Source organism: Phyllostomus discolor, chromosome 3 (genome assembly GCF_004126475.2).
Source record: "Phyllostomus discolor isolate MPI-MPIP mPhyDis1 chromosome 3, mPhyDis1.pri.v3, whole genome shotgun sequence".
Lineage (NCBI taxonomy): Eukaryota > Metazoa > Chordata > Mammalia > Chiroptera > Phyllostomidae > Phyllostomus > Phyllostomus discolor.
In genome coordinates, this window is record NC_040905.2 from 10,174,137 (window position 1) to 10,187,982 (window position 13,846).

Below are 13,846 nucleotides of genomic sequence, written 5' to 3' on the forward strand. Positions count from 1 at the left end.
AACTCTGAACCGCTGTATCTGCTGCTGAAGGATCATCAGACACACATTCTTTCCTCGTATGGCAATGCTTGTACTTTGAGCTCAGCCTAATTATTTGCAGTCATGTAAACAACTGTTGTGATATTGCGCAGAAATGCTAGACTTTTGATGCCTGTTTCCACACTGCGCCCTGGGGATCGCTGGAGACAGCTGTGCATGGCGATGTGCAGCCCCTTCCCCAAGGTCCGGGGGTCTGCACAGGACAACAACTGTCGGATCAAGTCTCCAAATACCCGAAGGATGCGGTAATAGGCTAAGAACCTGTTTCTTATTTACTTATAATACAGTTTAATAGTTGCAGATAAGAAAATGTAAGCATAATTTTAGGGAAGGGTAGCTACCAATCTTTTGAATAGTTCAATAAGGCAACGGACAAAAGCTGTTCATAAAAATGTACTTTTCATTTCCTTAAAAAAAAAAAAAAAAACAATTGTCCAACATCCCTCCCATCATGCAAACAGCTCTCATGTGAGATTCTTCAGATTTTACGTTTTTTCCATTCTGGCTCATTCTTTGCTTCCTCATCATCGGATTCAACTTGTGCAAACATGGTTTTGGGCTGAGTCCTAAAAGAAAGTTAAAGAGAAGAGGAAAAACGTAGTTGGCAAGTGTTTATTAGATTAGACTTTGCTACTTTTCATCACGTGGAAGCGCATTTGGAAAATTACATTTTGATTATTAAATATCCATCGTTAAATTTCTGGCGATGAAAAGAATCATGGAAATGTAATGATGTTCAAGAAGACAGCCGAAGAGTCTTTTAAAGGGTTTCCCTCTACAGTTCCAGAATGGTAGCCTAGGGATGCTATCCTTCCCTTGAATACAGTGGAAGCGCATCAAGATCAGCGGCTCCTCACACATCCACAACCACCCTCCACTTCAAACCCGAGCTCACCGGAACCCTTTGGAGGGGTGGGGGGCGGATTATAGTCACCACGCAAGAATCCACACGCTCTTTATTTATAGCTCTCTGGGCCGTCCCTAGACTTAAGTGGTCCAAATACATGTGACCACGGAACTCATGGATGGGAGACTGAGTTAATAGTTATTTTATCCAGTGAGTTTAAAACAGCAGACAGCGTTCACAGCAACTGGAGCACTGCCAGCAAAAACGAAACGAGACAATCGAAGGCACATTCCCTCTGACGTGCAGACCGCCGAGTGGGGAGGTCAGGCGCGTGGGAGACACGGCTGAGGACCACTGCTGGAGCCCTGGCCATGTCTGCGTGAGGACTCACTGTGCTCTGCAAACACCCCTGGTTCAGTGACATTCCTTTCACACTGTTCACACAGGAAGTAATTCCAAAAAAAGGTCAAATGTGCCCCCTTTGGTCGTGCTAAACAGCTCTCTCACCTTATAAGGAAACATTAAAGCATTATATGTGACGATGATATACTTTAGCTTAAATCTTCATTTAGAGTTCAACTCATCATACTGATGTAATTCCAGAATGGTAAATATAATACCAGTGACAATTACTCCTTTTGCCTGGCAAGTGAAAACAGGGATAAAGCCTTACGCTGTGTCTTGCTGTCCCTTTACGGTCCTGGGGAAGAGGCACAAACCGTGTACGTTCGTGCCGTTGTTGTTCTGACGTAAGCCAGGTGCCACGTTTCCTCCGGCACAAGCTGGTCACGGTTCCTGCCTCTCCAATGACCTCACACATGGACCTAGACACCCCAAGCTGTCCCCATACACAGCACAGGTGGTTAAACTTCTTGTTGTCACTTCCAGACACCTACAAACAAGCCACAGCGCTAACATTTCCAGGAGCAGCTGCAGATTTCCATAGGTCATGGTCGCCGGGTCACCGGAAAGCGGGGCCCCGGCTCTCTAACAGGCAACCTGCCACTCCCTCCGTGGGCCCTCCGCTGGCAGTGCCAGCGGCCGCTTGGGCACGCACAACCCATACAGGAATACATGTGTCTGGTTCAAGAAATCCTTCGAATTAGATGGTTAATCTGAGGGCAAAATGAAGAGAATATGGTCTTCTAAAGATAGCGGGCAGTGCTTCATGAGATATCTGAAGAGATCTGAAAATGCTCGTTAATTTTAGTTGTAATAGGACTTGGGATCCTGCTTTTTTGGATATAAAAAAAAAGAAAACAAACAGCAGATCAAAAGAAGGAAGCCTAGAGCTTAAAAAGGTTCTTTCATTGAAGTCTTCAGTCTTCTCTGTTCCACCTACTCCCTGAGCACGTGCAGCAGACCGGGGGCTGACACCGAGGGGCGCAGGCTGAACTGGGGCAGAGGGGGAGCACAGTTTGCAAAGAGGCGCGGGGGAGCCCTGTGGGGGGGACGGAAATATTCTGTCACCCTGACTGCAGTGCTGATGACACAGACATAGGTATGCGTTTGTCAAGACTCGAAATGAGTGCTTTTTGTGCTTCATTGTAGGTAAATTGTACCGTAATAAAACTGACTTATAAGGAAAAACAAAACCAAACCAATGAGCAAGCAGAAGGTCAAGAACCAGGGAATGAAAGGGTGTGCAACTGAACCCAAAACTTAGCACTGAAGTTCCCAGCAGCCAAGACAGAAGAAAAAGATTAGTTTTTCAAAGGAGATGCTTTTTCCCCCTCTAGCACTGAACTCAGCAAAATTCACTGAGTAAATTTGTACATCACGGTCACTTATACTGTGACTTCCTATTTTTATTTATTTTTATTTTTTAAAAGATTTTTGTGGCTTCTACCTTGCTCTTTTTTAAAGCTTTTATTTATTGATTTTAGAAAGAGAGAAACAAAAACATCAATTTGTTGTTCCATTTATTCATGTATTCGTTAGCTGATTCTTGTATGTGTCCTTACCAGGGATCGAACCCACAACCTTGGTGTATTGGGATGATGTTCTAACTAACTGAGCTACCTGCCCAGGGCTTCCCTTTCCATGTTTAGATCACACAATTTCCATTTCCTCTCCAGCTATTTTAATTTAGAGGATATCAACTGGTTTGGAGGGTAGAATCACCCTCTTTGTGAAACTCCACAGAATTTATTTTAAATTCCACTTTTGAACTATTTAACGATACTGTCAGCAAAAGAGTCACATTATGTGTATGTGACATCAGATCATGACACTCAGCTTTCATACAGCCATGCTCCCCTTCCCCAGGTTGCCCAAGTCGAGGCACAAACCAGTGTCTGAATTTTCCCAGCAATGCTTGTTGCCCACCTGTTCTTTTGTTCTGTTGGCCAAGCAGGTAAAAATAAGTGTAAGAAGTAGGCTCCTTTCAATACGTGGTGTTGGCAAAATTACATATTCACATAAAACGAAGGAAAAAACTGGACCCTTACCTTATACCAGATACAATAATTAACTCAAAATGGATCAAAGACCTAAACCAAAGAGCAAACACTGTAAACTACGAGAAGAAAACACAGGGAAAATGTATCCCACCACTTCAAGACAGCATTTCCATTACCCACCCATTCTACTTAATCAGTTTCTCCAGAATTCTGTATTTCCTTTCTCAAGAGACAGGCAGCCATTAACTCAAATTTACAGCTGCATAGCAGATTTATCTCGGTTGCCCAGAACAAAAGCCTATAAAGGGATCAACTTGAAGAAAAAGAAAAGAAAGAGAACATTTCCTTCAGCCAAAGGTATAATCATTGTGGGTACTCAACAGGTTATTGGGATAAGGCAGCCTCAGCAGAACCAGCTCAGCGCCCACCTCACTGAGATCAGCTTTGTCTAGACTATTTATTCTACCATTGGCTTGAGGCCCTCCCCCACCCGCTATTCTCGTTGTTAACTGGAAAGTTACACGTACAGAAGGCTGATGTGAAACTTGTCTTCCAGTCTGATTAACGCACTTGGTGAGTAGAAAACATTTTTCACTTAACAATATGTGTCAACTTGCTTCCTAGGGTTACCGAGAAAAGAAAAGCAGATTTTAGATATCCACACAGTTCTAGATGCTAACCACTCAGTGAACCAATTGGAAGAGGGCTGTAGGGTTTTTCATTCTGTTTTAGCCTCAGTAAACTCCGCATTTGCTAATATTATTTCGTGATGCAAATATAAAAGCTTAAGCAAATGTCTTTCTCGAACTTATAAAGTATGATTATCTGAGACTCTGTGCTAACGAACTTCCCCTGGGAACATCGCAAAAACTGGATTCTCTAAGTTGTTTGTACACAGAGAGTCTCTGCCAGCAACTGTGGGCTGCAGACAAGAGACAGATGCCCCAAAGCAACGGAGTCCCACCTTCAGTGCTTCCGGCCCACGCCACGGAATTTCATGTGCGACAGTCAGTGATGAATCAAGATTTCCCCTGCGACCGTCTGGAAGGGCGCTTGGGGGGCGCACCGTCTGTGCGTGCGGGAGATTCACGCGTGCGCAGGGCTGCCCTTTCCCTCTGCCGCCCTGCCCCAGGCCTCCACACTCCTGCTGCGGCGCTCGGGCCAGGCCGAGGCCTCAGAATGTTTTCAGCTGCAGTGAGAGGTCCGCAGGTCACATTCTTCGTAATTACGGATGTTCTTCTGACATGATTCATTCAAAAAGCATAAAGTGAGCTCCAGGGGAATGCGCATGAGGGGAAACCACTTGTAATAGTTAGTCATCAGTATGTGAGTGTAAACCACAAGCTTTTCTGGCCAGGGGCCCGCTGTTTATTATGAAGGAGAACCTCAAAGCCAAGGCCAATTATAGCCATGACTAGACAATCTGACACACTTGTTAGCCCTGGCAGAATGAAGACAGTCCGACGAACTCTGACCCAATCATCACAATTGCAGAATTATTAAGACTAAATAAAGAGTTTGACCAAAAGATTCCACTTGAGACGGTCCCTTCTTTTTGGTGAAGAGCTAGCTAATCAAAGATAATTTTTTAAACAACGCATTAGAGACACAAAAGAAGAGGAGAGGTAACAAGATGTTTCTAGATAAAGAAAGTTCTATTTTCTTCAGGAAAGGGACAACAATATTTTGGAACATAGATAAACACATCTCGGGCTCACTAACGGGCATGCTAACTCACAGCGGTGCGCACGGGAGGGCGAGGGCAGGGCGAGGGCGGAGACGGGGCCTGGGGGAAGCCCTGCGCACTGGTAACCGAGTGAAGGGAAAAGGAAAACGAGAGAGCCCTCCACAATCGCCCTTCGCTGGCCGCCTTACCACCAGGTGGGTAAGCAAGTTGCAATGGTTAAATCTTTTCTTTTTCTAATTGTTGTTCAAGTACCCTTGTCTCCATTTCCCTGCCGCCGCCACCTGGCCCCATCCATCCCACCCCCACAAATAAGATTGAGTCTTTGAACAGCACATAGACCTGAGACGGCCCGGGCACTACCAGGGCCCTCTCTGAGCTCACATTTACGACATGTTAACTTGTATACTGTGGGTGCCACCATGTCCCTCCAAAAACGCGCACAGAAGCTGAGCAGCACAGCTGCAGCCCTGCTCTGGTGCTCACGGGCGGGAAGGGTCTCGGTGAAGGCGCGTGAGTCTCAGAGCAGCAGCTGAGCCCGGGGCGCCGCTCCCGGCCCTCACGGCTCCCTCAATGGTCTCTCCGGCTTCGCTGCCACTCAGCTTGCCCAGTGAGCACTGTCGGCTGCGCGGCGACGGGAGGCAGTGCCCGCCGTGGTCAGAGAGGAAGTCTGACTCCGAAGCCTGACCACTGTGCTCCAATTCCAACTCTGCCACCCGCAACCTGTGTACCTTTGGTCACGTTACAAGCCTCGCTTTCCTCATCGGTAATGGGGATGATAATATCACTTACCTCGTAGGACTGCTGGGAGGATTAGATGAAAAACATAACATTTTGAAACAAGCCTGGCAAGGTGTAAGTATATGAAAATGGCATTATTATTATATACCTTGCTCTGGCTATTAGGTGCTGCTTACTCTATATAATTGATTTACCTTTAAAAGGTTGTATTTAGAACATATTCAATAAAATAATTTGCATATTAAATATAACATAGTCACTTGCTATTTTTTTTAAATCCTGGGGGAAATACTTTTATTATATAATCTATTTTCAGTATGAATCTCTATAATCAAAATAATCTATTATAAACATTTGAATTTTCTTAAGAGCTAATCATTTGCAGCCTATTTAAATAATTACTTTTGTATTATTACCAAACTTCAGTGTATAAAATAATCACCTGGGGAGACTTCTTTAAAATGCAAATTCCCGACCCCGATGCCACAGGCGCGGTGGGTCCATCTGGGGCAGGGTCTAGAAACCCGAACTTTTAACCTTTCCACCTCCACCCTGGACTCCGACACAGACGCCTCACAAAACCACGGGGAGAGAACACTGGCCGTCGCGTAGGAATACGGTGGTCGGCGACGATCAGTCACCTGAGTACAACCCAGGAAAACAGTTACATTTTCCCCTGTGGGTGTACGTCTCTTGCTGACACAAGTAAACCTTTGCTCACTCCTTTGAAAGAGGGACTCCTTTCAATACTGCCCACTACCTCGACGTGGCTTTAAACGCCTCCTTTAACACACTCGGACCCCCATCTCCTGGGCCAGACAGAACAGGCACACTGAGAGTTACCCGGGCTGAACCAGCCGTGGTGGCACTCGTCCGGCCAGAACGGCGACCGCGGCTGACAGAGCTGTCGGGCTGTCAGGCCCTGGCCGGGGCCCAGGCTCCCACACACGTCTACCCCCGTCTGGTGCGTGAGCCAAGGGCACTCTGGGTCTCTGTTCTGCCCCCTCCCCAGCCAGCTCCTCTCCCCTCCCTCCAGGAACATCTTCTCACGAGAAACTGTAATCGAATCCACCCGTGTGCGACTTGAACAACAGTCCTCCGTGATCCCGCCGTGTCTTAAAGCTGTCATGGCTATTACACAGCCAGTGCCAGAAATGAAGCCGACACACTCGATCAATAGGTGGGAAGCGCTCAGAGACCCTCTGTCCTTGTCACTGGGGAATAAAGGTGAGCGCACATCATGCGCCAGCAGGGAGGTTTGTGTAGGGTCTAACTGCGCTTTCCTGTGATAAAGTACGACACAGTAAATCTTCATTTCATCACTGACAGAAGTCAACTGCAGTGAAGAAAAACAACCAGACACACATTCTCAATTACAGTGACCTTTATGAAAGGATCCTTTTAAATATTAGCTTCCCTTCAAACACTTTGCACTTGGCAGTAAACCGTACACCCTAGCAGGTGAGCACAGGAGACGCTGCCCCGCCGCTCTGGCTAACAAATCACATGCCACAGGCAGACCGTGCCATGAGCGTATTATGCAATAGATGTAAGGTGACAAACTTGGGTGGAAGGAAAGGGAGGGGAGCGAAAGGCGGCAGCAGAAAGGTGTGTCCGAGGAACGGTCACAGTCCTCTGGAGAGCTCAGCCTCTGAGCTTCAGAGTCCTTGCTTGGAAGGGGAGGACAGGCCTCACCAAAACCTGCTCAACCCACTTTGCAGAGCGACCATTAACTAGCATGTTATTCAACTGTAAATGTAACTAAATCGCCTACAACGCAGGAAAATACTGTTAGGTAATGGTCAACAATGAACAAAAACAATGTCCACTTCAACTAATTCTATTTAAAGAAAGCTGACAATCTAGATGAATGATTTTCTAAGAAAATGTTCATTACCAAGCAGATTCAGAAGAGCCAGAAAATCCAAACAACACTACTCACCATGAGGGGACAGAAAAGAAAGAGAAATTAAGGGATTGCTACTCACCCTCCCCTCCACAAAAGCACCAGGCTTGGACAGTTTCACAGGGGAATTCTACCAAGCCCTACAAAGCAGATCGAATGGTATTCAAAACAGTTCAAGAGCCATGACCTTGTGCGGGTCACACAAAGATGAAAGGATGATTCAACATTAGGAAACTCGGTAATATAATTCATCATACTCAATGATCAAAGTGGAAAAATCATATGGTCATTTCCAAAGAGAGACGATGAAGGAATTCAATAAAGTTCAGCATTGACTTCAGGTCAACGTGCCCCTCTGGTCTCCGCGTGGTGCCTTCTGGGCGTGGGATGCCCTCCCCGGGGCATGTGCACAGCTCACTCCCTCACTGCCCTCGGTCAAAGATGACTTTGGCGGGGTTCCATTCCATCTGATCGCCCTATCTAAAGAGAGCACCCTTTTCTCCCCCTGGTGACCCGATATCCCCCGTTTCTATTTCAGTTTTCTTCGTACTGGCCACCATGTAACATTTATGGAGTTACTCATTCCCTCTTTCTGTCTACTGGAATACAGGTTCTTCACACACTGCTGTAACCCTGCAGCCTGGAACAGGACCTGACATCTACTGGGTGCTCAATAAATCTTTACAGAAAGAATGAATAAATAAATACACAAATACATAGATAAATAAAACTATGGATTCTTCCTTAAGTTTCTATTTTCAAAAGTCATCACACTTTATGGGGGAATACCATTAAATTGAGTAATATGAAATTGCTGCTATTTGACTTTTTCCCACCTACAAAAAGGGCAATTCCATGTTTTAACCTAACAGAGTCACTGCTGTTACAGTTCAGGCGAGGAGAGGGTGTGTGCTATCACTGATGGCATTCAATGGTGTCTTGGCCGTCCCCGTCAACACAATTAGACGAGGGAAAGAAATGGTAGGTCAAAAGGAGGAGGTAAATTTCTTATTACTTGGATATGATGTAACTTTAAGTCTAGAAACCCCAAGAAAATGAAGTAAGAAATTATTTAATACAATAGGAAAACACAGTAAATAGGCTGGATATAAAACAAGAAAGAGAAAGACAGAAAGACAGAAAGAAAGAAAGAAAGAAAAGGAAAAGAAAAGAAAAAGAAAAAGAAAAGAAAGATCTGTCTCCACATGGCATTTCCATACACAAAGGAATTATAAATTCAGAAGGAAAGGTCCCACAGCACACTGAGTGTTCAGCAGTTTTTGACCAAAAAACAGCATGATGATGTGGAAGAGGTGAAACAAACATGGCAGAAGCACTGAAAGGCATCAAAATCGATGAGTGCAAAACTGTTTTGAGCAGTGGGGAAAAAATCTCAATAGGTGTGCTGCATCAAATGGAGAGTACTTTGAAGGTGACTGAAGTTTCAACATGTAAGAATTAATACACAATTCTGTATAAATAAATTCTGGTATTTTGCACCCCCCTCCCTTGTATAATAAGAGTAAAGTCATGGAAACCTGCAAGAATTTATAGAAAAATTCTGATAAAAAGAATAATGACAAGGGGCAGCTCTACAATAATGAGAACTGTTTGGAAGTAATACTTAGACCAACAGAACAGAACAGAGGGCCCAGAAATTAGCTAAAATTCCTATGTAAGTCCAATGTGTAAAGAAGTCATTTCAATTCAATGAGTAAAATTAAGCCATCCTATGAAAAACTGTTGCAACACCCGGCTAACCAACTAGGAAAATTAAATTGAGCTCTACTGTGGAACGCTGGAAAGACCCCTTCCCTGCAATGTCTGCCTTAAATCCCTGAAATCTGCGACTGTTACCTTACTTGGAACAAGGTCTTTGTAGGTGTGATTAAGGATCTTAAACTGAGGAAATGATCCTGGATTATTTTAGGCAGACCCCAATGACGTCATAGGTATGCCATAAAGAGAAGAGGAGGCCCACACAAGGAGAAGGCCGTGCCAAGACGGAGCAAGGCTCGGAGTGACGTGGCTACGAGCCAAGGGGGCAGGAAACCTCCAGGGCTGGAAGAGGCACGGCTCGAACTCTCCCCCAGAGCTTCCGTGTGGGGGGCGGCAAGGGCCAGCACCTTAACTTCAGACTCCTGGCTTCCAGGCAGTGAGATAATCAAGTTCTGCTTTTTAAGCCACCAAGTCTGTGGTAATGTATTGCACTGGCGATAGCACATGAAGATACCTACATCACTGAAATAATTCCAGGTGAAGCAAAGACTTAACTCTGAAAAGAGCATTCCATAGAAAGATGGGGAATTTACATAATCTTGTGAAGTGAAATAACAGAGAAAGACAAATACTGTATGTTATCTCCTGTAGGTGGACCCTGCCCCAAATAAATAAATAACCAAGCTCCGAGAGAGAGAAAACAGATTGGTGGTTAGAGAAAAGGGGGGTGGGGAGAGGGAGGAGTGGGTAACGAGGGTTAAAAGGTAAAAAAAATTAAAAATAATAATTTGAGATAGTGGAGGACTTCCTACCTAAAACACAACCTGAGAGAAAAAAATTTCTAAAACTGACTACATTAAAATATATTTTTTCACATGGGAAAAATGCCATGAACAAAGTAAAATAAAAATGACTAAGAAGCATTTTCAGTATATGACATGCAAAGTCCTTGCTATAAAGAGTAAGAACAAGACCAGTCAACCAATACACAAATGGGCAAAAGACATGAATTAAAGTTCACAAGAAAAAGAGGATTTTAATACATGAAAAAATGCTTAAAAGTGCAGAAATGTAAGTTAAGTACAACAGAATACAAGTTTTCATCTATGAGGTTGGCAAAGATAAAAAGGAATACCCTCTTAGTAAGGCTGAGAGGGAAGCAGGCAGCAAGGCATTGGGTAAGTGGGCTAAAAAGTCTCTTTGGAGGAAAACTGGGCACTATCTGTATGAATTTAAAACGCGAATACCCTTTGACTTGGCAATTTTATGTCTCAAGTTTTGAACACGTGGGCAACTACATATGCCCAACGACGTTAACTTCAGTACTGTTTAGGGAAGCGAAAGACTGAAAACAATGTAAATGTCTTTCCATAGAGGATGGCCTTAGAAAAGTATACCCACCAAAGGAAAATATCAAGAAAGTAAAAAGAATGAGCCAGATATGTATGGTTGGAGCTGGTCCAATGTCCTAAGTAAAAAAAAACAACCAACCAACACAAGCCATCTTGTAAAACACGCTATATACTGTGTTTTTAAATAATGAGTGACTCTCAGCATGCACCTGCTCATTTCTACATGGACTCCCTCCCAGAGGAAATACAGGGATCTGCCAGTGGGGGGGGGGGGGGGGGGGCGGGTACATCTCAGTGCAGAATGAAGAAACTGGGGGTTAAAGTGAATGGGGGGCTTTTGAATTTCCACTGTCCACCCCTTTTGCATTGATGGATTTTTTTCCACTGTGTGGAAGGGTAGTATGGGTACCTGCCTAGTTTTCACGCTCAAGAATAGACAGAAATGGTGAAGTTAGAGCCTCAAAGCACCCATTGTTATGCTCTTCCCCATTCGTTAAATCCAGTAACTTTTCTGTGTCAGAAGGCGCGTTCCTTACTTGGAGTATGCCGGAGAGACCCAGTACGGGTTGTCTTCCGCGGCCTTGGCGTGGCGCAGGATGGCCTCCCGGGGATTGCTGTCATCGGTCTTGTCCAGGGCGATGTTCTTCACGATGTACGATGACAGGGTGCCCCCGTGGGTCCCCACCCGGCCGCCGCGGCCTGTTTCAGAGGGAAGAGCCCGAGTCAGAAACTTAACGAGTGTGACAATGTGACACGGCCTGCGTGCACGCTGCGTGTCTGGCAGGGCTGGGCGTCCCTCGGGGCTGCCTCCTGAGGTGGCCCCTCAAATGAGTACCAGAGTGGGTCCGGGCTTCAGATCTGCCTGGTTTCTGTTATTCCCCACGAGATTCCGAGCGCGCTGAGGCCTCTTCGGCCTTGTCTGCGGCACACAGATCTCCAGAGCACTCGAGTACTGTCCTTGCAGCTTTCACTGATGACAATCACCGCCAGAGCAGGAAATCACTAAACCTTCGCTTCCCCGTGACATTCTTAAATCGAAAAAGACATTTTTGTTGGCCCTGAATCAAGGCCAGCAGTTGGCTAAAGGTTCTGGTTTCAAGCAGGAGCCTAAAGCATTGTCTTTCCGTGGTCTGTTGGCCATTTCAGAACTTAGGAAATGTAATGGTCAATTCATTGGAAAGAAACATCTGGGTCGACTCCCTTCCCTCTCTAAAAATGACTGAATAAATAAATAAAATCTTTAAAAAAAATAAAAAATTTCATTAAAAAAAGACATTTTTGAAATATATAGACATTTGTAAATTAAACAACAAAGATATATCAACAAAGATATATAATGACACTCATGTAGAAAGAATTACGAGGAGTTTGCTATGTACACCCCTTTAAAAAATTCCTCGGTGCTGGCCTGCTCATTTGAAACTCAATGAATCAAAATGACCAATATTTGTCAGAGGCTGGTTTGGTTTTAAACACACATGTCTTGGGGCTCACCGTCCTCTGAGCACCGTGTGGGAGAGGAAACCAGCAGGCGGAGCACGCTGACTCACGTCACTTCCCTGCACCGCAGCTGTGCCGGCGGAGAGCCGGGCTCCATTCCCCACCATGCCGGGCACTCAAAAACGGGTGGCTTCTCAGGGAGGTTTTTAAAAAAGACACATGAAAAGCCAAATAACACTAAAAGATTAATTGTATAAATCAAGACATGAAGAGACTAACTAAATAAGGCCAGAAATAATTAATTGCCAAAGAGTTTGTGTGGCCGGTCACGGCAACAGGAGAGAACTCTGCAGGCTGCGCTGGTTGAGGGGGTTTTAGGGAGAGGAGACTCCACGCTGGGGAAGCTCAGAGGAGTGAGGAGGTTGTCTTCAATGAGCAGGACGGTTTCGGCACAAAAATAGAGGAAGGAGAATTCAGTGGGCATTTGGGGGCCCGAGTGAACCCACGGTCACCCCGGGGGGCCAGACGGAGGCGGAGAGCGGTGAGGGGCGGAGCTCCCGAGCGCGGTGACAGTCAGATGGCAGAGAACGCTGCATCTCCGGAGCTGCAACCGGACAGAAGCTCCTGAGGGTGCGGGGGCAGCTGCACAGGAACACCGGAGGAGCCGGCAACGCCAGCTGTGCGCGAGGTGCACCGTGCAGGCGAGGCAGGGAGAGCGCCACCTGAGATAAGCTGCCTGGCTGGAAGGGCTTGTCAATAATCCGGGCCAGAATATTATTTTAGGAAATTTGACCAGGATGGTGGCAGAGAAAATTGTCTTAAAAGTGAGATCGACGTGTGGCATGGTTACAGTGCCGAAGAGGCAGGCCACACGGAGGTGCAGCAGGTCCCGAGCTCGGGTTCAGGTGAACGAACGGGTAGAAAGCCGTAGGTCTGTGAGCCTAGGACAGGACACAGGAGACTGCACGGGTGACAGGAGGAAGCGGGGTTCCGGGACAGGTGTGTGCTGTGCTACCTACCGCCCGTGCTGATGCGCTCTCTTCCAGTCCCAACACGGTTAAAAATTCTAAGGACTTTTGTTCATCTTCCGGGGAAATGGACAGCTCCGTTTTACGACACAGAACTAAATTTCACACCATTTCACACCTTGTGTGAAGCCCGACGCCGCCTGGATTCTGCCCGAAGTGCCCACGTGGCGCACGGAGCTGGAGCTGCTGAGAGCAGCGGTTTGACCGGCGGGTTCCCGGGGGCCCGGGCTTCCACCCGGGTCGCCCACGGGGCTCACGTCGGGTGGCCGAGCAGACAGGCCGCAGGCTTCCTCTCCACTGCAGCGCCCACCGCAGCTCCGTTCTTACCAGCTGCGCGCAGTGGGTCCTGCCTGCCTCGCAGATTTCAGCCAAGGCTTTTGATGCTTAGAAGAAAATGCCTGAAGACACCTGTTTAATGAAATCTCTCCGAAGACAAAGCAGCATCCAGGCCCAAAAGACTGTCCCACCTCTATGGGAATCACCCCACCCTGCCCTCGTCCCCCCCCCTCCCCCAGGTCACCGGCGAGGTCGCAGTCACCTGGGCCCGCCACAGGAGGCTCGGGCTTGTGGGACTTCACGGGGTCCAGCCTGTCCTTCTCCAGCTGCTTCCTGGTGCTGCGCTGGCGGGGCTCGCGGAACATGGGCAAGGCGTGGGCTGCGGGAAGTCACATTAGAGACATTTCACTGA

General features: G+C 46.5%; 1 protein-coding gene and 1 non-coding gene across 3 annotated transcripts in view; one reads left to right on the forward strand and one right to left on the reverse strand.

The window, feature by feature from the left end:
• Positions 1 to 418: 418 nt before the first annotated feature.
• The window catches only part of WDR70 (WD repeat domain 70), a 221,509-nt gene continuing 208,081 nt past the window's right edge, over positions 419 to 13,846 (reverse strand). For both annotated transcript variants that reach the window (XM_028527092.2, XM_036020201.1), the window contains exons 16-18: positions 13,697 to 13,813; positions 11,227 to 11,389; positions 419 to 605 (exon numbers count right to left, since the gene is read on the reverse strand). In XM_028527092.2, the coding sequence (XP_028382893.1) occupies positions 518 to 605; positions 11,227 to 11,389; positions 13,697 to 13,813 (368 nt within the window). In that variant the 3' untranslated portion in view covers positions 419 to 517. The remainder of the gene's footprint in view (positions 606 to 11,226; positions 11,390 to 13,696; positions 13,814 to 13,846) is intronic.
• LOC114514490 lies at positions 11,743 to 11,879 on the forward strand. Its single transcript, XR_003686067.1, has one exon. It is a non-coding gene; the product is annotated as a small nucleolar RNA SNORA2/SNORA34 family (small nucleolar RNA).